Source organism: Delphinapterus leucas, chromosome 18 (genome assembly GCF_059928025.1).
Source record: "Delphinapterus leucas isolate spDelLeu-1000000601 "Yukka" chromosome 18, BTC_Dleu_Yukka2, whole genome shotgun sequence".
Lineage (NCBI taxonomy): Eukaryota > Metazoa > Chordata > Mammalia > Artiodactyla > Monodontidae > Delphinapterus > Delphinapterus leucas.
The window spans coordinates 12,012,477-12,037,963 of record NC_143146.1 but is presented as its reverse complement, the minus strand read 5'-3'; the positions used below and the strand labels follow the sequence as shown (position 1 = coordinate 12,037,963).

Here is a 25,487-nt window from a genome sequence, read left to right as displayed (position 1 = left end):
TATATTATGCATATTTCACCACAATAAACAAAAAATCATCAAAAAGCAAATATATATATAATGTGTGTGTATATATACGGTTATGAAGTCTGTGAAGAGATATAGAAAAATACTTATGTTTAAAGATAAATGGTTAAAAGAAGTTCTATAAAAAGAGCACAAATGAAGAAGAGGAAAATACGGGAGGACACACAGCAGAGCAGTTGGCCCCTCAAAGCAGCCCTATCTGCAGGCAACCCTGGAGGCCCTCCCAAGCCGTGTTTTGGGTTTTTTGGGGATACAGATGTGGACCACATGGACTGCAAGGCTTGTATTTGGAACTGAGCCTGGGCTAGTCAGAAAATATCACAGTCTACTGGGCATCTGTAGCGATGCTTGTTATTTTCTGATGGTGATTTTGGGGGGTAAATTATATATGTTCTTCGTGGACTTGAGAGTGTCTTTGGATAAATCAATTTTCAACAATCTATTAAATATCAAATATTCACAATGGTTGTGCTATGGTAATGAGATTACAGGTTGTTTTTATTTTTTCCTCTTTCTCCTGAATTTTCTATATTGTTATACTGCTTGTTATCCAAAGTATATAAATAAGCAAACAAACAAATAATCTAACAAAGGTTTTCTTTCCTTAACTATTTTAAATATTAAAATCGTTCTTACCTGAGCATCTGGGTCCAAGTAAAAAAGTTTAACTCTGCTTTCACTTTTCAGTTTGATTTCTGCTTCTCTGGTACTCTGATAACAAGATAAACAGAAAACAAAAATTACATTGAAAAGACCCTTTTCTTACAGAGATGTCTAAATATGTTTGAAAGCTACCCCATCCTGAAGAGCCAGACTGCCAGACAGCTCTGCCCTCATCTTGGAGGGTCACCTGCTTGTCAATGAACAAGGATAGGCTATCCAGTATGTAGCATACAATGTAAGTGCTATGGGGTAAAAAGAGAAGACTTGATCCCTGCCCGTATGAAGCTGATAATCAACTGCAGCCAAAACCAATGCAAAGAAAGCAAAAGAGAATAATTAAGCATTAATATCAAGAAAAGCTTCATAAAGTCATGGAATAGGGGACAAGCCTTGAATGAAGGGGTAGAATTTAGATAGCAAAAAGGAGGAAAGCATGAGCATTTCAGACCAAATGAAAAGGATGCACAGAAAGGATAGATACTGAGAGAGGAAATGAGCCCAAAGGGTAGAAAGGACTTAGGGTCCAGCCTGAGACTGAGGGTACAAGCAAAGGAAGAGGAAGGCATATGTTTTGGATGGTGGAATAAAGAAAACTGTGGCGTATCTTGAAGGACAGCCATAGGTGTCGGGAGCAAGCAAGGGGAGAATTGCTGATTCACTGAATAAATATTTATGAGCACATATTTTATGTCAAGCTAGGGACACAAACATGAATGAAATGCAGTTCCTATCCCCAAGGAACACCATCTGGGAAGACAGAAAATAAACAGCAATATGAATGGCAAAAGAAATCGTACGTACAGTGAGCTAACCTGCACTAGGGGTGGCCGCCAGGAAAGAGCTCCCAGAGGAAGGCCCATCTTGAAGGACAAGGACATTTGGCCAGAAAAGGAGAGAAGGGCATTCTAAGAGGAGGTACTACAGGTATAAAGGTACGAGTCACACCTGAGCAATCATCAAGTCATTCATTACAACTGAATGGTAGTACATGATGAAAAAAGTAGAGAAATGAGTCAGATTTGTATGGTAAGGTCTGGGGATTTCACTCAGAATCCAAAAAATCCTGCAATATTTTAATCAAGGGAATAAAATTACCAGTTCTGCATTTTAGATCCACCCCTCGGGTAGGGCTGAAGGTCCCTAGGAGGTCCACATGGTCTCTCCTGAGTTATCACAACAGGATCCCAGTCTCACAGCAAGGCCCATAACAAATCCCACCTTCCTAGCTTGGCTGGCCTGCTGACTGGACAATCCACTAATTTGGGAGGAAGAGCAGGTTTGTGGAGAAGATGGTAGAGTCTGGAGATGCCTGCAGGATTTCTAACCGGAAACATCCAGTAGACAACCAGAGAGATGGGACGTGAGCACAGGGTGGGGAGGAAGGCTGGAGTTACAGACCAGGAGAACATCAGCATAGAGGTGAGGATGCAAGTCTTGGGAGTGGGTGAGAGTCCCTGGGGGAAAGTGTGAAAGCGAGTCTGTGGACAGAAATCCAGGGGCCCCAACACTGAAGGGATGGACAGAAGAAGAGAAGTCATTCAGGGAGAGAGACATGGTGGCAGAGATGGGGACTGGAGAAGTGGGACATGGGAACAGGGAGAAGAGGGAGCTTCTTAGACATTCACAAGATAGGAGTCATCTCCAGCCACGTTATGCCACACCTGATGCCTCTAAATCTATATCCTGTTCTTCCTGGCAGTCACAGTTCTTAATAGAATGTCCTCTCTCATCTGCTCCTTTGCCCAAAGACCATGAGTCACACCTCAGCACATAATGGGTGGTGACAGCCACAGGGGAGAGGGCGTCTTGTCCTCTCTGCTGGTGGCTTAAAGAGGTCTACTATTACATTTCTAATCACGGCCAATGAGAAATTAAGCATCTTAATTTTCTCAGCCATGTAGTTGTTGTAACAGGTTCTTAGCAATGACCCAAACTCTACCCTGACCATATCTGACAAACTATCTACATCTAGCAGAATGAAATGACCACCAGAATGCTGGGTCACTAGACCACTGGGTTCTAGTTCTAGTTCAGTTGTTAACTGGCTGCATGAACTTGAGCAAGCCACTTAGCCTCCTTGGACTCTATTTTCATTTCTGAGTAAAAGTGTTCAACAAGAAGATGGCTCGAGTCTTCTTCCACAACAAAGTTTATCTTGATGCTCTCCCTGCAGCTTTAAGGCTTCTGGAGGCTCGGGGCATTCCTACAGATCATCTGCTCATGCTTACAGAGGAAGGGTGTGCCTGTGGCTGGGGACGGGGCTGTGTAGGACAATGTTTTAAATCCATCTTGCCCATCCCCTTATCCTAAAAGGGCCAGAACACGTGCACGTACAATACACTTAACTGAAACCAAAGAATTTGCTTTACTTTGTATACAACCCATGGCGTTTCCCAACAAAAACATCGGTACTAGGTGCTGCGAGCCACCACCAACAGTAATACATTCTCCTGAATTTTTGCTTGAGTCCTTCAACAAGAGCAAACGCTATGATCTCAGACACTGGAGCACAGCAATGGGTTCTTAATGTAGATGGCATTTTCTCATGTCTTTCTGAAAGATTCTTGTTGACTCAAGTGGAGTAGGAGATGAGAAATGAATAAAGCAAGAAAGACTGCTAAGAGCTCTATATAATTAGAAGACAAACAGAGATGCAGACACATTAACAGAAAAAAAAAAAAATCAACAACTAGCCAAAACAGACTCAAAGTATCCTGATGTTGCCATTAATATCCAAGGGATATATTCTTCACTAGAAAAACCACCTAATGGGGAAGAAGGGACAACGTTAGATGTAAAAATAACGTGAAAGCTTATAATCCACCTTGCACACACTGACAGCTCTTCTATGAGATAGATGAAAAGCAGGCTCAGCTTCTTAAAGCTCCTCCCATCCTTCCCAAGGCCCAGAGTGCTTTAAACAGATGGGACGCCTGATAAACAGTGTTTAAAAGAATTACCAAGTAAAACCTAGGCAGTAAGAAAATGTGGCTCGGGAAGGGCAGGGCTTTCCCCCAGAGCCAGGGAATAATAAATACTTAAAAGCATCATAATGATAAAAGCAAATATTTGTTGATAATAGCCAACATCTCTATGCTAGATGTTATCCTAAGTGCACATTTAAATTTGGTACAAACTTAGGAGGCAAGTCTTATTATTATCCTTGTTTAAGAGAAAAACACTGGGGCTCAAGGGGTAAATACTTTGCCCCAAATTCACAACCCTAAGCAGAAACCTGGCTTCTAACTGAGGCTGTCTGGCTTCAGAGCCCAGATTCTTTAACTATTAGACCAGAAAAAAATAGGTAAAGAATACGAACAGGCAAGTCAGAGAGCAGGAAAACCAAATGGCAAATAAATATACAAAAATATGAAAAATACCACTACTAAAACAGTGGGATACAAATTAAAGCAGTGAAACATCATTTTTCACTCCTCTGGTGAGTATGCAGAGAAATGGGAATATGAATTGTTACAACCTTTTGGGAAAGTAACCTGGCAATATTTAAAGCACTAAAAGCACAATAAACTGTGACCCAAAAATCCCACCTTGGGGAATTCCTCATACAGAAATAAGAGCATGAGTATTTCAGCTTATAAATACGTCATGATGTTTACTGTGCACTGTTTGTATAGGCTAAAGACTGAAAATTATCTAGATGCTCATGAATAGGGAGATGGCTGAATAAAGTGTTCAGTATCCATATTTGGAATATTATGCAGCTATGAAAATGAGTGAACTAGATCCTCTATGGCCCCAGGGGAACATCTATGAAAAATTTTTAAGTAATAGAACAAGTTTCAGAGCAATATATATATCATGAGCATATTTTTAAAAATAACTAAAAACACTGCATATGTGTAAATGTTTCCATGAGCAATTGGTTCGGTAAAGAAACAATTATAACAGGTTAATAACATCAGTGCTCTCAGGAATCTGGGGATGGAGGTTGAAGGGAAAAGATGAACTTTTCTTTATACAACTTTGAATACTTTTACTTATTATAGCAAGTACATTTATTTTCACTTAAATTTTAGTAGACAATAAAATAAATTCCTGTAATAAGTACTTTCACAGTCTAAGAGCCCACAAAACATAGCTGTAAAAAAATATCCCACAGGGCTTCCCTGGTGGCACAGTGGTTGAGAGTTCACCTGCCGACGCACGGGACGCGGGTTCGTGCCCCGGTCCGGGAAGATCCCACATGTCGTGGAGCGGCTGGGCCCACGAGCCATGGCTGCTGAGCCTGCACGTCCAGAGCCTGTGCTCCGCGACGGGAGAGGCCACAACAGTGAGAGGCCCACGTACCGCAAAAAAAAAAAAAAAAAAAAATCCCACAGACTATGCCATCCAGCACTTCTCAAAGTGACAGAGACCAGCTCTGCTCTTAAAATAACCTGTGGTCAGTCCATACCGTAGATGCAGGAAGAACCCAACTGGTTCTTCCCCAAACCCTGTTGCTGGTCCTACCCACTGCCCGTCTAATAATTCAGTATAGAGGAAAATGGAGAGAGAAAAGTGACAATGACAGAGCCATTCTCTATAAAAACGGACACTTCTCAGACACTACAGAAGAGAATGATTTGTCTAAAACAAAGGCTATTCCCCCCACTCCTGTATTCTCTAAGTTTAATCACTAATGATACACCCTGACAATGTTTTCTTCCTTGTCTTAAGAGGCAGTTATGAACCAAACATTCAAGAGTTTCCAGAAGAACTACCATAAAGTTTAGGCATACCCTGTGTCTTAAGTTTATCTCTGAGCAGGGAAAACAATCGAAGGCCAGAGCATCATATTTTGAGGACGGCTCATCAGGAAAATACTGTGTTGACTGTTGGCTCATTTAAACAGAATGGGTTGCAAACAGGAAGACTTAGCAAAATCCTTTGAAGCCAGAATACATACTTTTAACTTAAAGAGCTGTCATGATTTGTTTCCACTACTTCCATGATATCTAACTCCCAGGGACCATCATCTCATCCTCTGTGTCACAAAGCTATAATAAAGCATTCTAGATAAGGAAGCCCAAGAAATGGAGCGCCAGCTGACCTCACAAACACAACCCTAGCCGGTTCCTTTGTATCACAACACAATGACATAATTTTCTGGATTAGGATACAGAGAAGGAAGCATTTATTACAGATGTGGTTTAAAATCTCAGAGAAGGTGTCTGTGAAACTGTTTGGGTTCTGACAAGTACTGCTGAACTTGGCCTCCTGATGCTCACTCAACTTCAATGAGACCATAAAGTCTGAGACACCAGACTCTAGCCTGTGTTCAACTGTGGAAGATTTACCAAGAAAGGCAAATTCATTCACTATAAAGAAGTTACAAGGTAACAGAATGGGAGCAATTTTGGTTCAACAGGAACCACATGGGGAGGCCAAATTAAGAGTGAGCAGCTGTTTTTTGAGTACACAAAGAGCTCAAAAATAGAAAAGCTATGGAGGAAAATATAAGGTGGGAGCATGAGGGTTTTCTTCATACTACATTTACACAGGAGGTGATATATATACATACATACATATATATATATATTCATTTCAATGTCACCTAAGGTAAATGTAACCAGAAAAAAATATTTATCAAATAAATAGTAATCGGGTTTACCACATGATCATATTACCCCTTGACACTGTAGGGAAGAAATCAATTAACTAACTTTAACTACAGTTTGTGTTTATTTCATAAAAATGTTTATAAGACTGTGTACTCTGATACTATAAATGCTGTTACGTTTAGAACAAACATATGTTTGGCTCCATTTTAGACAATAGGAGGAAAAGAACAGGTTTTAGGGTATACACAGTGTGTCCCCGTAAGAAAACAATAGAGATGTTCAGTACTAAATGTACAAGCAACAAAAGGGCCAAGAACATACAAAATAGTCTGAAAACCTAATTCCATATCACTCCTACTGTATGTCAAGGGCCCCTCCATCACATTCCACAATGAGACACCAGCTATTTTTGTACTAAAACAACTTCCTGTCGTTCATATCCTGTTTGGTTATGTTTCCGTCACAGTGGAAAACAAAAGCCGGGGCAACAGGATGAATGAAGCAGAAAGAGGAATTGACCTGAGTGGAGCCTGCCATTAAATTACACCTTTGCCTGCCCCCACTGTTCTAGTCCTTTCTCTGCAATCTGATGTAACTGTGGCCTGATCTCCCCATGGACCTTTCCCTGGTACTGCCCTCTTAACCTCCTCACCCCGACTAAACTCTCCCTCCTTGCCTAGCTGTGCAACTCGAGCCTCCCTCCCCCTCCCACACACCCTCCCACCCCTATTCAATCTCACACTCTGGAATCCATTCCTTCTAAAATCAGGATGACCAGGTATCAATCAACCTCCTTCCTTTCTTAACAGGTACAAATGATCCCACCCCAGATACACTGGAGGGGGTTATAAATAGTCAAAACCACTCACACTCGGGGCCCTGGATGATGAAGGGGCTGAGAGCCAGGCACACTGGTGCCTGAGCCCCTCACACTGCACTTCTGCCACCAAGCAGGCGGACAAGAGGCATCACCAACAGACACCTGCCCCACAAGTGGGATGGCAGCATGCTGGTGAATAACAGCACACCTTAATTTTCTTTTTTTTTCTCTTCGAAAAATTACCTTCTGCACTTTTTCTACCTTCTTAAATTAAAATGGCTTAAAAACACTTGAGAGCTGGGGTGGGGGGGGAAACAACAGTTAAGTCCCTTATAATGCTGCACTTTTTAGGTTCTGACCATGATCCACAGTTAAGAAATACATTTACATCACAACCCAACACACACATACACAAACACACTCACTCTCTTTCTACATATATATATCAACATATGATATATGCATGATATACACATATATCTTAAATAATATCTATCATTATTAAAGGCAGTGCACTTTACTATCCTCTATTCAATTCTATCCATTTTTTTATTCTGGGTCACATAACGTTGAGCTAAAGAAGCCTGACACAAAGAGTCATATGTATGATTCCACTTTTCGGAAGGTCTAGAATAGTCAAAACTAATCTACAGTCATAGAGGTCAAAACAACGAGAATGTCAGCTGGGACGGAGGATACAAGACAGTCTGCTGAGGTGCTGGAAATGTTCTATATGTTGGGGGTTATGTGGGTGCACAAACGTGAAATCCATCAAGCTATACAATTAGGGCCTGAGCATTTTACTCTATGTAAGTTCTACTTCAATAAAAAAAGAAGACAAAATTTAAAAGTAAATGAGAAATGGAGATTGAAACCAATTAATTTAATTTAATTAGACCAATTTAATTACTTTTTACCAACTAAAACAGCTTCAGCTAACTTGGTCATTACCCACCAGTTTGAAAAACATCTTCAAATATGTTTTATAAATATGTATATATATATATTTTTTTAAAGAATAAATATATGTGATATATATCTCCTTAGGTCTTAGGATCAAGGAATTCTGAAGGCCAGGTAGTAGTAGGCAGTGAGAGAAGAAAGGAAGGCACAACTCCTGTTTGTCTTCACAAGAAAAAAAACATTTCTAATTAATCAACATTAAGCTCAAATAATATGAGTCTTCTCCTAGGTATCCACTGTGTTCACCCAGTAAGTGTAGAAAGTTAACTTTTAAGATTCTAGATTGCACTACATATATTATCTGTTTCAACAGAGATTTTGCTTTGAGAAATCATGAACCCCAAAACATAAGAAAAAAGCGAATCTCAATGCAAAATATGACACATAGAAGTTCATAACATGAAAGCACAAACACACAAGCTAAACTCTTCCCAGCCTAGAAGGAGGTTACAATGGTAGCACTAAAATTAGCTTTAATAGGCAGGTGCTAAAAAGATACTGTGGTAACAGTCAAGTGCTAAAGAAAAACAATGCTCTAAAGTCCTAGCCAGGGAGGGAGATTTTATATTTTAGAACAGCTATGTTGTCGTAAAGTAAAGGTCAATGTTGAATGCTAGTCTATTTATAATGGTATATAGATAAACCATGTTTTCTATTACAGTGTTTAAGATACGGGTGTGTAGCGTCTCTATTTCACTGTATTCACACACACACACACACAAAAGAATAGAAAGGCAATAACAGAGTAAGAATATAGAGGGCCAAAGAAGACAAGGATATTTCTCTCATTTAAAAAGAATTATTCAGAGATGCACACAAGGAGGCAAGTACAAGGATATTCATTGTAGCACTGTTTGTAATAGAAAAAATTGGAAATAATAGAACTGCTAAAATAAAATGCTTACACAATGCAGTAAAGGGTATGAATTAGATCTATATACCAACTTGGATGGATCTCAAAAACAAGGCTAATTTAAAAATAAAAACAAGTACAGAATAATATGTTAGCATTTACATAATATGTTAAACGTACAAAACATAGCCACATATTATTATGATAGATATATTGGTAAAGATATGAAAATCAAATGGAAGTATTTCCAGAAAACTCATAATAGTGGTTGTCTCTAGTTGAGGTTGTGGGGGAAGAAGGGAATGGAATACAGATGATGTTTAAAAAAGAATTTCAAGTATAACTGATATTTTTATTTCTTTAAAAAATGTTGAAGCTGAAAAGACAACACAGTAACAGGTGTTGAATCTGGGTGGTGGGAATATGGTTGTTTTGATCTTCGTGCTTTTCAGTAACTTTTTGAGTTTCTCAAGATTATAAAAAACAGGTATAACTTTTTTTTTTTTTTCATTCAGACTGACCCGGGAAAAATTCATATAACTCAGGCAACCCTCTTTGTTTCAGTAACAAGATTATTACTTATCCATCCTTTTTGGAATTGTCTCTATTAACTTGAATAGGGGAAGCATATGTGTGAACATACTAAGTAACATGTTACTATGGAAACATTTACCTGTGCACCTTGGTTATTTCTTCAATACTTCTAATGTGGCATTAAATATTATGTGGGGAAAACAAAGAATAACAAAAACAGAATACTTTGTAAGGCACTTTCTGGAAAACAAACTCAAATCCGACTTAAGAAGTCAGCCATGTGTTTCACCTCACCAAACGCTGAAGTCAAAAAATAGCAGTAACTACACCATGATTTTAATAATTTACTATAATGTATTTGTTAATCATTTCAATATCATTCTATGAAGAGCAGAAGATTTAAGATGATGTTACCTTGGCAAGTTCAGGCAGGTAGCTATCTAAACCGGAAACGGAACCTTCTATTTTGCTTTGCTCATCATCTAAAACAGCAAAACAGATTACCTAAGTCACTCACAGTTGAAAGCATTTTATTTAAAACAGGAGGAGGAAGGCCGTTTCTCTTATGTGCCCTTTCACACAGTGGTTTGCAACTCTGGATACCCAACAGAAACACCTCAGAGCTTTTAAAAAATGCTGATGCCAAGCCCAGTGGTGATGGCTGGAGCAGCACGGACAGTGTCTAACCAGAACTGTCAAGAGCTATGGACAGCAGCACACATGGCCACACCCACCAGGCACCAGCCCAGGCCAACTAAACCAGAATCTCTGGTGGGACAAAGGAAAGAGTACTTGTTAAAAGTCTCCAGGGACTTCTAAGGCACAGCCAGAGTTGGGAATCACCTGTCCAAGGACCTGAAATAAAACATGAATTGTCAAGAACATAGCCAGATTTTCCCAACCAATTTAATCTGTGGCTTCTGCCCATCCTAACTTTGACTTGAAAATTCCAAAGGATATGATTAATGATAACAATAAAAACTATAATTAGTATTTGAAGTGCCGACTCTATGCCAGGTACTTGAGATACATTATCTTGTTTAATCTTCCCATCGACCAGCAAGTTCTGTTTTGATTCCCATTTTACAAGAGAGGAATCCAAGGCTCTGAAAACATAAGTGGCTCGCCCAAGGTCTCACGGCTGAAAAATGGTATTGCTGGGACTTGAACTCAGGTGTTCCTTTCTGCCTCCAAAGCTGTGATTCTTCTCATTATACAAATGATGTCAGGGTAGGACATTCTACTGGGACAAAATCTTTGCTGACAGGTTATCTCTAAGGAGCTCACGTCTGTCCCACCTCCATGTACCTCTGCAGTAATCTGGCTACTTCCTGTGCCCTCTGCCAAAATAGAAGACACCCGCAGAGTGTGCATGCACCTGGGGAAAGCTATACCTGCCTACCTTCATGAGAGTCTCCGTTTCGCTTTTCTTGCATTGCAGCTTCAAAGTTGAGCTGGAGAATCTTGTTCAGAGTTGTGATCCACTCTTCCATTTCCGCTTCAGTGTCTGCTGCCAAAAGGTAACTACTTTTGTCCTGCATCTTGAGCTCAAAAGCAAAACGCCTGACTTTGTTGTTCTGAAACAGAAAAAGGGTAAAGAGACACATTTCAGAAGAACTGGAACAGCCTTAAAAATTATTCTCTTTATTATCTGCTGATGGGTACTATCTCATCAGCATTTCGGACCAAGTTATTTAAAAAGGCAAGCCCCTTCCCAATAAACCCCCATCTGTATCCACCTTCCCTGAATTATTTTCTTCATGGCTTTATTTTCCCATCTGACACATTACACATTTTACATATTTATTTGTTGTCTGTCCCATCCAATGAAATGGGAGCTCTTCAGAGCAGAGATTTCTTTTGTTCAGTGCTACATCCCTATTTCTAGAACACCGCTTGGCAAATAATAGGCTCTTGAAAAATATCTGAATGAATGAAATTTCATTGAAAATTTTCAGTTCCTCTAGCTCCTATCTTTTTTAATGAAGTAGTATGTGGTATCATATTTTAAAAGCAAACCATTATCTATCAATATGTCTGATTTCCTTACCTGGAACTTTCTCATCATTTATGAGGCCCAAAAGGTATTTAGACACCATGTCTACCTTCCTCCAGCTTCCCTCATGCCTCCAGCTTTTATGCCTGTGAAAGGGTATCTTACTTAAAGTATAAAAACCGCAGTCCATGTGCATTAAATGACGAAGGATGAATGTGCACGAGGCCAGGGTTTCTCCACTTTGGCACTACTGACGCTTGGGGCCAATAACTGTTATGGGGACCGTCCTGTGCACTGTAGCCTGTTTAGAAGCAGTCTGGCCTTACTCCTTAGATGCCAGTAGCATAGCCCCCCAGTTGTGAAGATCAAAACATGTCTTCAGATATTATCAAACATCCCCTGGTGGGTAAAATCGCCCTGGTGACTGCACTAGATAGAGGTTCAGCTCCGAGGAACATGATGACACAAGACTCCTGGTACTTACAGGCTGAGGGACGGTGACATCACAAACTCCCACCAATGTGCGGCGTCCGAGCAGAGCCTTCGCCCACTAAAATTCTAGCTGGTCAGCCGCAGTCCCTGAGGGGGCCCTCAGCGAATGTCTCGGGGACAGGGTGGCCCTCCCAAAGTCGCCTCTGTGACCTCTGCAGCATGGTTCTCAGGAGAGAACTGCTCCCAGCAGAGCATGCAGACCACTGTGCACAACGCCTCACACCTCACTTCACAGAAGGAGTCAGAGAAGGGGTCAAAGGCCAGATATGAAAGGAGTTCTCTCCCCTGCACTCCTCACCTACTCATTACTATGAAAATAAGTTAAAAGTAGGGTGAGCATTAGGCCTTGATTCTGAATTACTCCTCTTTCTGAGCCTCAGTTTCCTTATCTGCAAAATAAGTGTAATCAACTTCAAGGTTCTAAAATACTTTTAGGGCTCAAGATTCGTAACTGGATTCTTTTCAGGTCTAGTTTTAAATTTTAGTATAGGCATTTCTTTGAACTCATAGCATTAATCAGCGCATATTTTTACAATGTCCAAAGGCAATATTAAAAAAAAAAACCTGCAATACTTAAGCTACAACTTTTGGAGGTGAGCTTACAAACAGATGTGGAGATAAAAACAAATTATTTAAACATATTGAAGCCTTAGACACAATTCGTTAAACGTAAAACACCATCAGCCACACCTGCAAAAAGAATATGAAGGAAGGGATGGCCACTGAAGTCAGAACTTTAGATTCCGAAATGTATTCCAGAGACTGAGTGATTGGGGACTCCGTACTGTAAATCATCTATACTCTGCTGAAGATAGGCAACAAAACTCTTATAAAACAAAAGTAATTACTGCTACTTTCCAAATGAGTTGCCAAATATATTTAGTTTTGCTTTAAACATTTTTTTAAAGTCAATGCCAGAAAACTCAACTAAAATGTAACTGAAAAGGTCTCTCAGCTTAAGAATACAAATGAAACTCCCACTTGGGAATCCCACACAAGAAGTTACTTCACTGTCATTGACAATTTGCTCTGGTACTCCCTCCTTTATGCTGTGAATAAACATACTTTGATATAATTTGGTTTCTACAGTGGCAGCTTTCAGCTGAGTTTGGGTTACAAGCTGAGAGTGCCATGTGCCAATTAGCTGTTGATGCAAAAATAATTCTCAATGAATATTAAGTAGTGCTATCACCTTGACCTAGGGTTTGGTCCTGCACTAGAGGACCAAAAACAGTGTTTTGGGGGGGGGTTGTTTGTTTTTAAATTAGTCACCAGTAACTAAAAATACCAAGATTTAACTAAAATTTTGTATTTCTGGTTTTCTTGAACCAGATGAGCTGGCAACGTTGAGCTGGCAGTGCCACCCAGCACATCAGCTGCCCCTTTAAACGGGACCACTTGTGCTCCAGTTTGTCACAGTCCCTAGCATTTCCTATCACTTTACACCCAGGCCTCTTCTTTCACTTAATTTATCTGCTTGGCCCCTGTAGCCAGCTGAGTTTGGACCCCCAACTTCCATGCTGACCACGATGAAGCAACAAGGTCTGGGCTTATTCTCCCAACATAACTACTAGAAATAACTGGGCAAAATAGATGAAACAACTGTTTTTAGGTATTTTGCAACCATCAGGGCAGCCCTGTGATCCCTGATAGAAAGGAAATAGATGAGGTGAGCCCTACCATCACCTCATCACTTTCTGCCTGGAGGCCATATCTGGACCCAGGAAGGTGAGCCTGAACAGAGTCCAACAGTCTTGCTAACTGAGGAGGCTGCCCAGAGTTCAGAAGACCCAGGTGGCTAGAACATGCAGGACAGAGTCTCCAGAACAAGAACAGACTTCTCAGCACAAATGGATAATAGAGATCTAAACTCAGTAAAAATTCATTACATGTTTATTTTCTCCTTATGTCATGCCTTAACAAAAAAGCTTACCAAAAAAATCAAAATCAAGACACAATAACCTAAATTTCAGGTCACCATAGATATGGAGAAGACTGTGAAGAATAGGGAATAACATAAGACTCCAAAGCAACACAAGCATCTAGAAGACAATGGAACGCCTTCAAATTCTAAGGTAAATTTCATCTAACTCTCAAAAAATTAAGATCTTACACATGATTTTCAGGAAGCTCCTGGAGGATGTGTTCCTCCAAAACAACAAAGGAAAACGAGAAAGAAGACGACATAGGATCCTGGAAACAAGGAATCTGCCACAGGCAGGACAGCAAAGGGAATTTCCAGGACGGTGACTGTGCAGAGGCTGAGGAAGCAGTCGATCCAGCTTAGAGCATGAAGGAGGGCTGCAGGAGCTAAGATCCTCTCTAGCATCACATAATGTCCACAACTGATGAATGAAGAGCAGCGAACACTCCTTATCTAGCAATACGGAGGCAAATCCCAAGAAAAAAAAACAGTGGAAAAAGTTGAAAATGACCATTTCAGGGAGTGGGGAGTAGGTGAAGTGAGGTGATGCTGGCAGGACTGTGCCTTTAGTGCTACCTCTCTGTACTGTTTGACATTTAAACCAGATGAATGTATTATTTGGATGAAAATGCAATTTAATTTTAAGTAAACATGTGAATGCATAAGCAAGTACACCTGAGGGTCAAACCAGAGCTATGTCTCTAACCTTAGTCACACTGGCCCCACAAAACAACCTTTCTTAGAGAACCGAGCTTTGGGCTAATGTCATCAGCAAACAATGAGTCATCTTAAGGAAGAACTCTCTGATAACCGTGACTGCGTCTACTGTGAGGAGCCATCAAGAAGACTGTTCGTTCATCACACAGCGCCCTCTGTATGAGGGCCCCCAAGAGAAACGCCTGAATGGGCTTCATTCTGAGATTACTCGGGCAGCTTCTGACTAATTGGACTGTTTGTATCTACAGACACTGTGCAACTGAACGGGTCTCCAAGCTAGAAAGCGTAGAGCCTGGTTTGTCACCCACCATAGCGGGTGTTAGTTAGGTCTTTAAAATACATGCTTTTTCCTTAACTTAATCCCACTTCATCTCTTCCCTACCCTGACTCCTTTCACACCACTTTAAATTTATATTAGCCTGTGTTTTATGCATCCTTGTAAATTGCTGCTTAGATATTCCTGGAAAACTGGAGGGGAGTGGATGAGTGGATGGACGGACGGACAGACAGACTGGGGAAACTGCCAACCTGCTTTCAAAGGCAATTCTACGAAGGCATGGAAGGAGGCACACCAAACTGGTAATGGTAGCTCCTTGAGAAAGGGAGACATGGGGGTCAACAGGGACTTCTGCACTACCTGTACTGTCTAACATTTCAGAATACAAATACATTCATGTATCATGTATAATTAAAATAATTTTTAAGACTAACTCTACAACTGTAACAGCACTATGATAACAAACCCTAACCCCAACCCTAACATTGGCTGAATGCTTACCATGTGCCAGCACCATTCTAAGCTCTTTACATGTGTTGATTAATCCCTTCCGTAACCATATTCAGTACTATCATTATCCCTACTTAACAAATGAGGAACCTGAGGCACAGAGAAGTTGAAAAATATCTCCAAGGTTATAGAGCTGTAAGGGGTAGAGCAGGGATCTGAACTCAGCCTGAATCTGAAGCCCAGCCTCTTGGCCAATATACTACTGTGCCATTGATACTATCATGATAAAAGTCATCCCAGAGATGCTAAGAACTGTTCTGAATATTTCCAAGTTAACTCATCCAATCCTCTTACCCTATTAAGGAAATATTATCATTATCTGAATTTTGCATGTGAAGAAACTTCAGTTAATAGCCAGTCCAAGGTCACACAGTTAAAAAGTAGCTGAGGATTTCCCTGGTGGAGCAGTGGTTAAGAATCCGCCTGCCAATGCAGGGGACACAGGTTCGAGTCTTGGTCTGGGAAGATCCCACATGCTGCAGAGCAATGAAGCCCGTGCACCACAACTACTGAGGCTGTGCTCTAGAGCCCGCGAGCCACAACTACTGAGCCTGGGTGCCACAACTACTGAAGCCCGCGTGCCTAGAGCCTGTGCTCCACAACAAGAGAAGCCACTGCAATGAGAAGCCCGTGTACCACAACAAAGAGCAGCCCCCGCTCACCGCGACTAGAGAAAGCCCATGTGCAGCAATGAAGACCCCATGCAGCCGAAAATAAATAAACAAACAAATAAATAAATTTAAATTTAAAAAGTAGCTGAGCCAGGTTTTAAACATAAAAACTCATACGCAGAGCACTCGGGCCTCCTACGACATAATTCTGCGTGTGTGCTGTACCCACTATCTTCTAAAATGATGAAAAACAAGCCTTTAGCTCATTTTTAAGTCCTGCTATTACACTTCTACCACGAATACTGCCATTTTTTGAAGTGTTTGCTTAAATCTGCTAATTCATAGATGGTACTTTTACAAATGAGAAAACTCAACGATAAAACTCGCTTCATATTTACCTGAACCACACCCATACAGGAATCCAGAAATATTGATCCTTTTGGTTCCTTGGAGATCTTTTCATCTTTATAAAAATTCAAATTGTAGGACCCATCACCAAGTTGAATCAAGTGGAAAAATCGTCTTTTAAACGACTGAGAGAAAAATACACACATAATTATGGTTTCAAGATGAAAACAGCCACAATCTCTCTCAATAACTCACAAGTACACCCTATGAAAAAACCATTTCAGTTCTCTCCAAAACAAATCTAATTCTGGCCAGCGCCCCAGGTAACTGGGTGAGTTAAGACTCTCCATCACATCTAATACTTTTACTGAATTTAAATTCTGTGGAGTTGGTTCACTAAGCATTCCTGGGTCATCTTTCTCACCCACAGAATCAGGGATTTTTACATAACCACCCAGAAGCGGTGCAGGGAATTCTAATTTGGGATGGAGCTCAGAAGGATGGAAACTTTCTCAAATCCCCAGGGTGTCTTGCTCACACGGAGTAGGAACTGCTCTCTGCCTCACGGAACTGGACGATTTTCCAGCCTCAGGATTCCAACAATCAGCATTTCCCCGATTTAACTTTTATCCCCTGCTCATCCTACCTCACTTCCATTGTTTCTCTTTATTATTAACTCTGGCCTTTCATTGGTCCTACTTCTCTCCTGAATAGTTTTTACACTAGTTTTACTTTTCTCTTGACAACCCCCTTCCAATTTAACCATTTTCCCTTTAGTCCTTGATTTTTGCTTTTCTTGACTTTACTGCAGGAAGACCTCCATGAAAGTGCTTAGGTGTAGCCCCTCGGTGATGTTCTACGAGGTACCAAGTATCCCTTTTGTAGTCAATACGGAGAAGAAAGGCTGTAAGGCGACTGCACCTTCACACCAGCCTTACGATGATCTCATCACGCTGGTGGTTGGAGGGTGACAAGGGGAGCGGGTGGAAATGGGGCTGTACCAGTGGGGGTCGATCACCGATCACCAGGGAGGCATCTCACTCACCAGACAATGTCACTTTTGTCAGAAAAAACAGCATGCCCATTCATCTTGAGCATCATTTCCAAGACCCACAGGAAAAAAAGGGCTTAATAAGGGGAAAGCAGGGTGATGGGCCTCCTTACCCTCATGGTCACGCTTATTGCACTGTTCATGTTGCCTTTGTACAGCCAACCGTGCTTGGTGATCCCACCCTTCTGAGAGCCGAGGGAAGCAGCATCCTAGGAGACAAGGGCAACATCGCAATCAATCTCCCGTTATTACTGATGGGAAATCCATTCAATTCATACCAGGTTGCCCCTCGCCCCTTTACTGGAGTAACTGTCTGGCACTAACACCTACTGTGTCCACTTATCAATAAAAGAGGTGGAACAAGCCTAGTCCGTTAAAAAGCAAACGCTAGTCCATTAAAAAGCAAAGCTTGTTCTAGTCCAAGTTTTTTTTCCCCCCCAAGTATTTTAAGTGTTTAATGAGCCACAAAAAGTACATACCATACTTAACCACTCAAGTTGTAAGGTCTCGCCCGGTTTGATGAAAAATGTTTTCACATTACACTCCCATATAGTTGGAGGACAAAAGCAAATTCCTGGAAAACTTCCCAGATGCTTAGTTCAGGGAAAGGTGAATAAGAAAGGAAGGAAATATGAGGCAGGCAATAAAGAAAGCAGAGATAAAATGCTGGGGCAACAGAAATGAGGGAAAGAGAGAGGCAAGACCACAACAGGGAGAGAGGAAAGGAGGAGAGAGAAAAGTGAAGGGCGAGAGCTAGAAAAGTAAAGAAACATGTTTCCTCAAGTTCTGACCCGAACACTGAGATCTGGGTTTAAGGGCATGGGGCTGCCAGCTGCTGCTATAAATAAGTCAGGCTTATATTTGCACATATAATAAGCAGACAGACAGATGAAATATACACACACACAAATACACAATGTGGCAAACCTTCCACCACATCCTGACCCCCGCCCCTTCCTTACTCTCTAAGATCTCTGCCTTGTGACTCTGCCCCCTAAGACTGTGTCCAATACACACTTGAGTAGGAGCCTTAGGAAGAGAGGACTACACTGTCAGGTCACCCAGCTCACACCTCCTGAGGACTAGTCTAATTATGATGTTTATTTTTGTAATCAAGTAGACAACTGCAGAAAGACCTGTCTTATGCTTTGTCTGAGACCACCTCAATTTTTTTTTTTTTTTTTTTTTTTTTTTTTGCGGTACGCGGGCCTCTCACTGCTGTGGCCTCTCCTGTTGCGGAGCACAGGCTCTGGACACACAGCCTCAGCGGCCATGGCTCACGGGCCCAGCCGCTCCGTGGCATGTGGGATCTTCCTGGACCGGGGCACGAACCCGTGTCCCCTGCATCGGCAGGCAGACTCTCAACCACTGCGCCACCAGGGAAGCCCACCTCAATTTTAATATTGGTGGTTTTACTGTTGTTATTATTAGTGATAATAGAAGTAACTTACCTGTCTAGGATTTTACAGTTTGGTGTGCGCTCTTATGTGCATTATTTCAATCAGTCCTCCTCTTACCATTAATCAGCACCAAGTTTTTAATATCTTATTTTTCATTTTGAATGACCACTCACTCTTCCCAGAATATTTTTAAAGTGGTTTCTAAAATAATTTGCTACCATGGACATTGTTAACACTCACAATTAGGCATCTAATACTGAGTAGGGAAGAGTAAGTAATGCGGAGATGGGCAGCACTAACTTTTTATTAGGTTTTCCTTGCTCAGTGGACACGGTCACCTTAATGCCCGGCTCTCTTTATACACTTCTCTGGCCATAACCATTCCCCCAATAGTAGGGGAAGTGGGCTTGTTAAATTCAGAGGTTCTGGGTACTATCTACTTTACTCAGAGCCCTCACTGAAGAAACAGCCATTTAAAATCTACTGGCTGCCAGTTTGTTTCAAATAGCCTGCTGAAAAACAACCTCAACTTAGGATCTAAGTAATCTTGATCTTTTAACAATGTAGCCAAATCTTGTCCAGGACTTTGAAAATGATCTCAGAACAAATAAACAAGGACCAGAGGAACAGGCAATGCTAAGCAGTCAAGTTGAAACAGAGACCTTATTTCAATCAATCAAACAATACATTTTTAAAAAATTCCTCCCCGGTTTCAAGGAACATTCCAATTCCTGTTTTGGCTAAATGTTGGTAATTTTCCAATGAATCTTCTAAATCTGTGAACTAAATCAATCCTTCGATCCGCCAGCAAGCATCCTACCTCATCTTTGTCCACCTCCTCATCAACTTCATAGACATGAACTGGAAGTTTATCCAACTTGGCCACTTTGCTTTAAAAAGAAGAAAGAATCTCGTTTTATAATTACCTAATCTATGAAGAGATGCTGCATTTCTTCCCCCATCAAAGGAACCAGCATTTAACAAATCCAAAGCTGGCCCACTTGGCTAAAGAATAAAAACAACAGATGAAGTTGCTTTTCAAAGTGGGTGATGCAAGAGTTAGAGAGCTCCCAAAAGCCAGGCAGACAAGACGGCATGGCTTGTTGGGAGTTACGTAGATTAAAAATGGGAAAGTGTATTAATAAATAAACACATGGTAGAATAACTTTTAATACGAAGTTTAAATGAGGTCACTCCATCTGAAGTGATCGGAAACCACAGTCTTGATGATGGTATTAACAACAAAACCAGGACAATAACGATATCAGTCATTAAATGGTTATTATGTGCTAGGCACAGTGCTGTACTTCACATGTGTTACCTCCTTTAGTCCTTTAGATGGTGGGGACTGGTGCTAAGACCACTTAACAGATGAGGACACTAAGGCTTACAGAGGGCAGAGTAAGTAGATGATGCAGGCCGACTACAGAGTCTATGTTCTTAATCACTGTTACAACCTTCGTCTCCTTCTCATCACACAACTGAAATTCTTATTAACGCCAAGAGGTAAAATCCACCAGCAGTAAAAGTATATCGTATAAAATACACTGAATCCCCGGTCGGTTCTCTTTCAGTCATGAGAAGAGCATGAACAAACGTATCAGTGAAGATAGCTTTACTGACCAAACAGGAAGAATTAAGTCCCCAGATAAGTACTGGGTACATAGAGAAGTAAGGAGTGTACCCATCTGGACAATGCTGGAAGGGAGTGTTCTCAGCTGAGGTTTAAAAAGAGGCAATTGGGAAGTTGGCTGGACGCTCTTAAGGAGTGGCTGAACCACACAAACAGAAAAAACAAACAGCTAGGTCCACTGAGAATAGTATAAACAGTTCAAACTCATAGATGGAACAAACCCTAAGAAAAATTTATTAACAGGGTCTTAATTAAAATTTTCATTGGCAACGGTTACTTTTGAAACACAATCCATCATTATGTGCTTTCAATTTTCATAATAAACTAAAATCTGCCAACTGTGTTATTTCAGGATGTACCATTTTATAACAGATACTATCCCTCTCAAGGCAAGACCTATCTACACCTGGTTTACTTTAACTACTGCTCATCAATCTAAACACACTTGCTTTTGGTATATTTTAGAATGAGTTAATACTTTAAAGGAGGTAAAGAAATTTGGGAAAATGCTTGTTCTCTGATGTACCTTTTTTAAATATAAAATTTGTTCAATATAAAATGCTTTTCATGTCTTTTCAAAATATTATTTTTAAGATAAAACACACGTCAGCATATTTCAGTACGCTTACATTTTGTTTTCTGTTTCTCACTGAAAAAAATCTCACTTGTTTTTGTTTCATCAGTGGTACCCTGAGCAGAATCACTGAACACAATTAAACCATCCATGTGTTTCTTACCACCTACCAATTCCCAGAGTACTAGGTTTGAGTACTATTAACAAATACCCTGTAAACAATAGCTAACCCATATACACACAAACCATCTAGAAATATTTTCTCTAATCACTCTGATTGCATGTGAGGTTACACATCTCCCTAGGCATTTCAAGTACAAAGAACTTTCCCTGTGTGTATAACCCCATCTTGTGTGGTCTGATCATTTACTCACTTTGGAAGCTGTCGAAACTCTCCTGAGTAATCTTCATATTTGTAGTTCACAAGATGCCAGTCAGAGTTATAGGTTTTGATGCACTATTTGGGGGGGTGGGGGGAGAGCATTAAAAAAAAAAGCATAAGAGAAAAAGAAAAAAGACATGTGATGACTTTTGGAGAACATTTGGGAAAGTTTATGAATGCACACCCACACCAATATCAAAAATATTCTTTCCCCTCAACCCTCTCATGCCTGAAATGCCACCATTAGAGGTTCCTATGAAGCTTAAGAACCACTGAAACGTTACACTTGGGAGAGGGGTCACTTAGGTCATCGTCATTCATGATCAGATGATGAGCAGATGTTACAAGGAGACAAACCTCACCTCCTCTTGCTGCATTTACATAACAATGTGCTGTTTCTGACTTAAAACCACTTGGCTCCTAAGAAGTCATGTGGGCTTCTAGAAGAACATGAAAGTAAATGGAAAGTGTGAACCTAAAGATACTTCCATAGTATTTACTAATATTAAAACCTGCTCAATAGTCAATATTACATACATTTGCCCTCGGATTTTCATTTTATTTATAAGGGACAGTGTGAGGTAATTAGGAAGAAAGATTTAGATTCCAATTCACAGTGGCACCATGACCTCTTCACGTGTACATGTGTGTGTGCATGTGTACAAATGTACAAAGTATGGAGCAGTCCATTGCCCAGATTCCACAGTGACACCAACCTCCACGGACTGCATTAAACTACCTCGCTATCTGACAAGCTCGACCAACCAGCACGGTGTCTTTCATTCATCTGTCCAGGAGGATCCACTGAGTAGTGTGTAGAGTCTTAAGATTACAAGGTCTCCTCCACCAGATCTTCAAATATGAATGAGTCAAAATCAACAGGTGAAGCATTTGATTTAGTTTCCATCAGCGAACTTGCTTTTCCGTATGGACAGCTCTAGACTACACATATATAGATGTCAGTGTGGCAAAAAATGAATGAATAAAGTGAAAACATAGGTAGTTAAATGTATTAGTCGTACCTAGTTGACTTGACTCTGGCTGAAACATCATGAACAAAGTCTCTATTCTGTTTACTTCACTTTGTTGTTTATACTGTGAACCTTTTTATCTATTTCATACTTCATGCCCAAAGGCTTTCTGAAGCAAAACCCCAAGGTCATGAAAGTAACTACAGCTAATGCTTCTTGTGCCAGGCTCTACCTAAGCACTCTATTGGCAAGGTTGTGAACAGAAGGTAGAGTAAGTTTTTTATATTATCATTCTGAGGTGGAATAAAGAGCAGAGAAGGGTTAAAAACAAAGTCAGATGTGGGAGCTGAACAACTTTTCAATTTCTTTGCTAAGTAGTTACAAATGTTTTTAAATACCATTTTATTCTTATAAATGCTTTTTTTTTTTAATTTCAAAGCATTTTCACATTTAGAACATCAGACATCCACACTCAAAATCACATTCCAAAACCAGTATGACTTCAGAATTATCTGTAGGTTTGGGTTTTCCCATCCTATCCCTGGGTCCATTAGCATAGCTAAGTCAGGTCAGACTATGTATGACACAGTCTTGTGGACATGCTCTATTATCTTTGTTCTGGTTTTTCACCAAGCCCTTCAACTTCAACTTTCATACCACCAAAGTCTCTTGTAGGATATTAAACCTATTCCGAAGTATAAAATGTACCTGTCCAATTAAAAATAAATAAATAAGTATACACTTGTACATAATCAGTGCATTTATGAACAGAACACCTGAGTGCCCAGATTTTTAATATCTTAGGGAAAATGGGTAAGAAAGATAATTACAATGTTTAGATATTTTAAATTATAAGGAACTGCAAAAAACACAGTTAACCAGGTTAAGTAACTAGCTTCACTCATTTAATAAGCCATTGTTGACCGCCCACAAGGCAGGCACAGGCAAAATTCCAAGGCAGGTGCACAGAACAAGGCAAGCAACCCGCACCCCTCTGGAGGTGTAGAAAGTCTAGGAGACAAGGGGTTCAATCAGAAATCAGTACGCAGAGAACTGCATCTCTAAAGAGACAGGGCTCTGACTGGGCTGATTTCATGACTGACCTTTCAAACTTGTGAAATTCAATAATATTTTGAAGTTATACTGGAAGGTTTTTGAAGTTTTTTTTTTTGTTTTGTTTAAAGCCATTAGGTCATCCTCCTGTGGACAAGAGTACGGGGCGGAAGCGCTATTGCACTCCACCCTGGTGGAAGAGGCCCAAGAGGGTGTAGCTATGCTGGCTCCTGCCCCACAGGGTGAAGTCGCTATTGCCCAACCTGCAGCGATGGGAGAACTTAATGGAGAGCTGTCCCTCAAACATAGTATTTTTTTTTAAGAAACTGGGAGAACTGAATTAGTAATTAACAATTTTACTATATGCTTTAAAACAAGGATCAACAAATTTTTTTCTGCAAAAGGCCAGATAGCAAGTTATTTTCAGCTTTGAGGGACACACTGTGTCCATTGCAGCCATTGGTGTCTGAGCTGTAATGTGAAGTAGTCACAGGCATATGTGAGCGAGCAAATGGGTGCAGCTGTGCCGCAGTGTACCTTTCTTTACAAAAACAGGCTGCAGGACAGTTCGCCTAATGTCCTGCTTTAAAATAAACATTTGAGACTCCGTAAACATATTTGGCTGTGTTTGTCTTGCATTAATATTACGAATAGAGTGGTAAAGGAGGTAAGACAAGAAGTTACCTTTTCAGAATGATAAGAGAACAACATACTTCAAAAATTTTAACTATACATTTAAGTTTTCAAAAATCTCAGTGAAACTAAATGTTGTTATTGTAATGGGCCTTCGCTTAGAACAGCATAGCTTCCTGTAGAACAGCATACCTTCCTTTACTGATGGGCATATTTAGCTCCCAAATATCAACTAGAAAAATGGGGATAAAAATACATATTTTTTAAATGAAGGAGCACTTCAAGAAACAAAATTAAAACACCTAACTCGTTCACCCTATCTAAAGGCACCTGTAGGAAGAAACAAACACCTCAAGACAGAACAAGCAAGCAATCTCAAAGCAATAATTTTTCTTTCCTCCTTAACGAAAGAGTCGTTTTCTGTATGTTCAAACAAAAGTAATAATAATCATATATTGATCAGGGATAGTTAGGCTCTGCTCACTGTTACCTGGTACTTCATGAATACTGAACTAATCTTGATAATAAATTACAAGTATAAACATATAAATGAAGTCAATGAATACATAAATGCATGTGCTGAGTCTCCATTAAAAACAATATAACACCATTGTAAAGCAATTATACTCCAATAAAGATGTAAAAAAAAAGAAAACCCAGCAAAAAAAACCACACAAAAAAACAATATCAAAGTCTGCTAGGTGTCCAGTGAGTTCATTCATTCACAAGTTACTCCTATTCTAAGGCTATGAGATAAGTTTTGTAGAATTCATGTTTTGTCATCAAATTGACCCCGTTGACATTTCTGTCCAAGTTTCAGACTCTGAAAACTTATTATTTTTCTATCCTAACTTCCATCATAAAAATGTAATTACCTCTTTGACACTTTCTTGAAAATATCACTGAAATTTTTACAAGGGGAGGAGGCATAGAAGAAATACATTACCTCTGTAACAAATAAGCTCTGAGCTTCCTGCTGTGCGTTGGCAGGGATGGTGGAGCATACGTACCGCCCCTGTCGTCTCAGGATGGCCGTCTGTGAAGGAAGCACCAGGACACGACTCGGTTAAGTGAAGGCGTTAAGGCGCCAGCCTCCCAGGGCAGTGGGGCCCTTCCCCTTCCTCTGCAGTCGCACCCCGTGGACCCCAGACTCCAGCTGGCTCCTTAAACTTCAAAAGGTGGGGGCAGTGGCTCCCAAGTCCTTCTGGATCACGGGCCCAAGGACCCCTCCAGGCAGGAAAGAGGCCCCTTTCAGAGACCCTAACACTCCCCCACCCCATGTGCTTGATCTAGCCCCACGAAGTTGCCTTTTACTTGCCTGGATTGCGGCAGTTTTAAAACTGTGGTAAAACAGACATAACATTCACCATTTGAACCATTTTTAAGTGTACAGTTCAAGGGCATTAAGTACATTCACACTGTTATACATCCATCTCTTAACTGCCTTTTACAACTGTTCTTATTCACTGCCACATCCCCAGTGGGACCCGTAGC

The 25,487-nt window shown here is 40.5% G+C and overlaps 1 protein-coding gene across 43 annotated transcripts in view; it reads right to left on the bottom strand.

Moving 5' to 3' along the window:
- Window positions 1–25,487, bottom strand: part of DOCK9 (dedicator of cytokinesis 9) — a 280,624-nt gene that overhangs the window by 107,780 nt on the left and 147,357 nt on the right. For 20 of the 43 annotated variants that reach the window (XR_016388580.1, XR_016388581.1, XR_016388582.1 and 17 more), the window contains exons 3-11: window positions 24,940–25,029; window positions 21,329–21,411; window positions 19,568–19,637; window positions 17,827–17,940; window positions 17,461–17,556; window positions 16,347–16,481; window positions 10,824–10,998; window positions 9,836–9,903; window positions 664–738 (exon numbers count right to left, since the gene is read on the bottom strand). Coding sequence is in view for 9 of the 43 variants with exons in the window: in XM_089899207.1 (XP_089755333.1) it covers window positions 664–738; window positions 9,836–9,903; window positions 10,824–10,998; window positions 16,347–16,481; window positions 17,461–17,556; window positions 17,827–17,940; window positions 19,568–19,637; window positions 21,329–21,411; window positions 24,940–25,029 (906 nt within the window). In the remaining 34 variants the exon portion in view is untranslated. Of the gene's footprint in view, window positions 1–663; window positions 739–9,835; window positions 9,904–10,823; window positions 10,999–14,022; window positions 14,287–16,346; window positions 16,482–17,460; window positions 17,557–17,826; window positions 17,941–19,567; window positions 19,638–19,673; window positions 19,689–21,328; window positions 21,412–22,075; window positions 24,162–24,939; window positions 25,030–25,487 lie in introns of those variants that run through there. The other 23 variants (XR_016388587.1, XR_016388590.1, XR_016388592.1 and 20 more) reach the window with 5 other exon arrangements.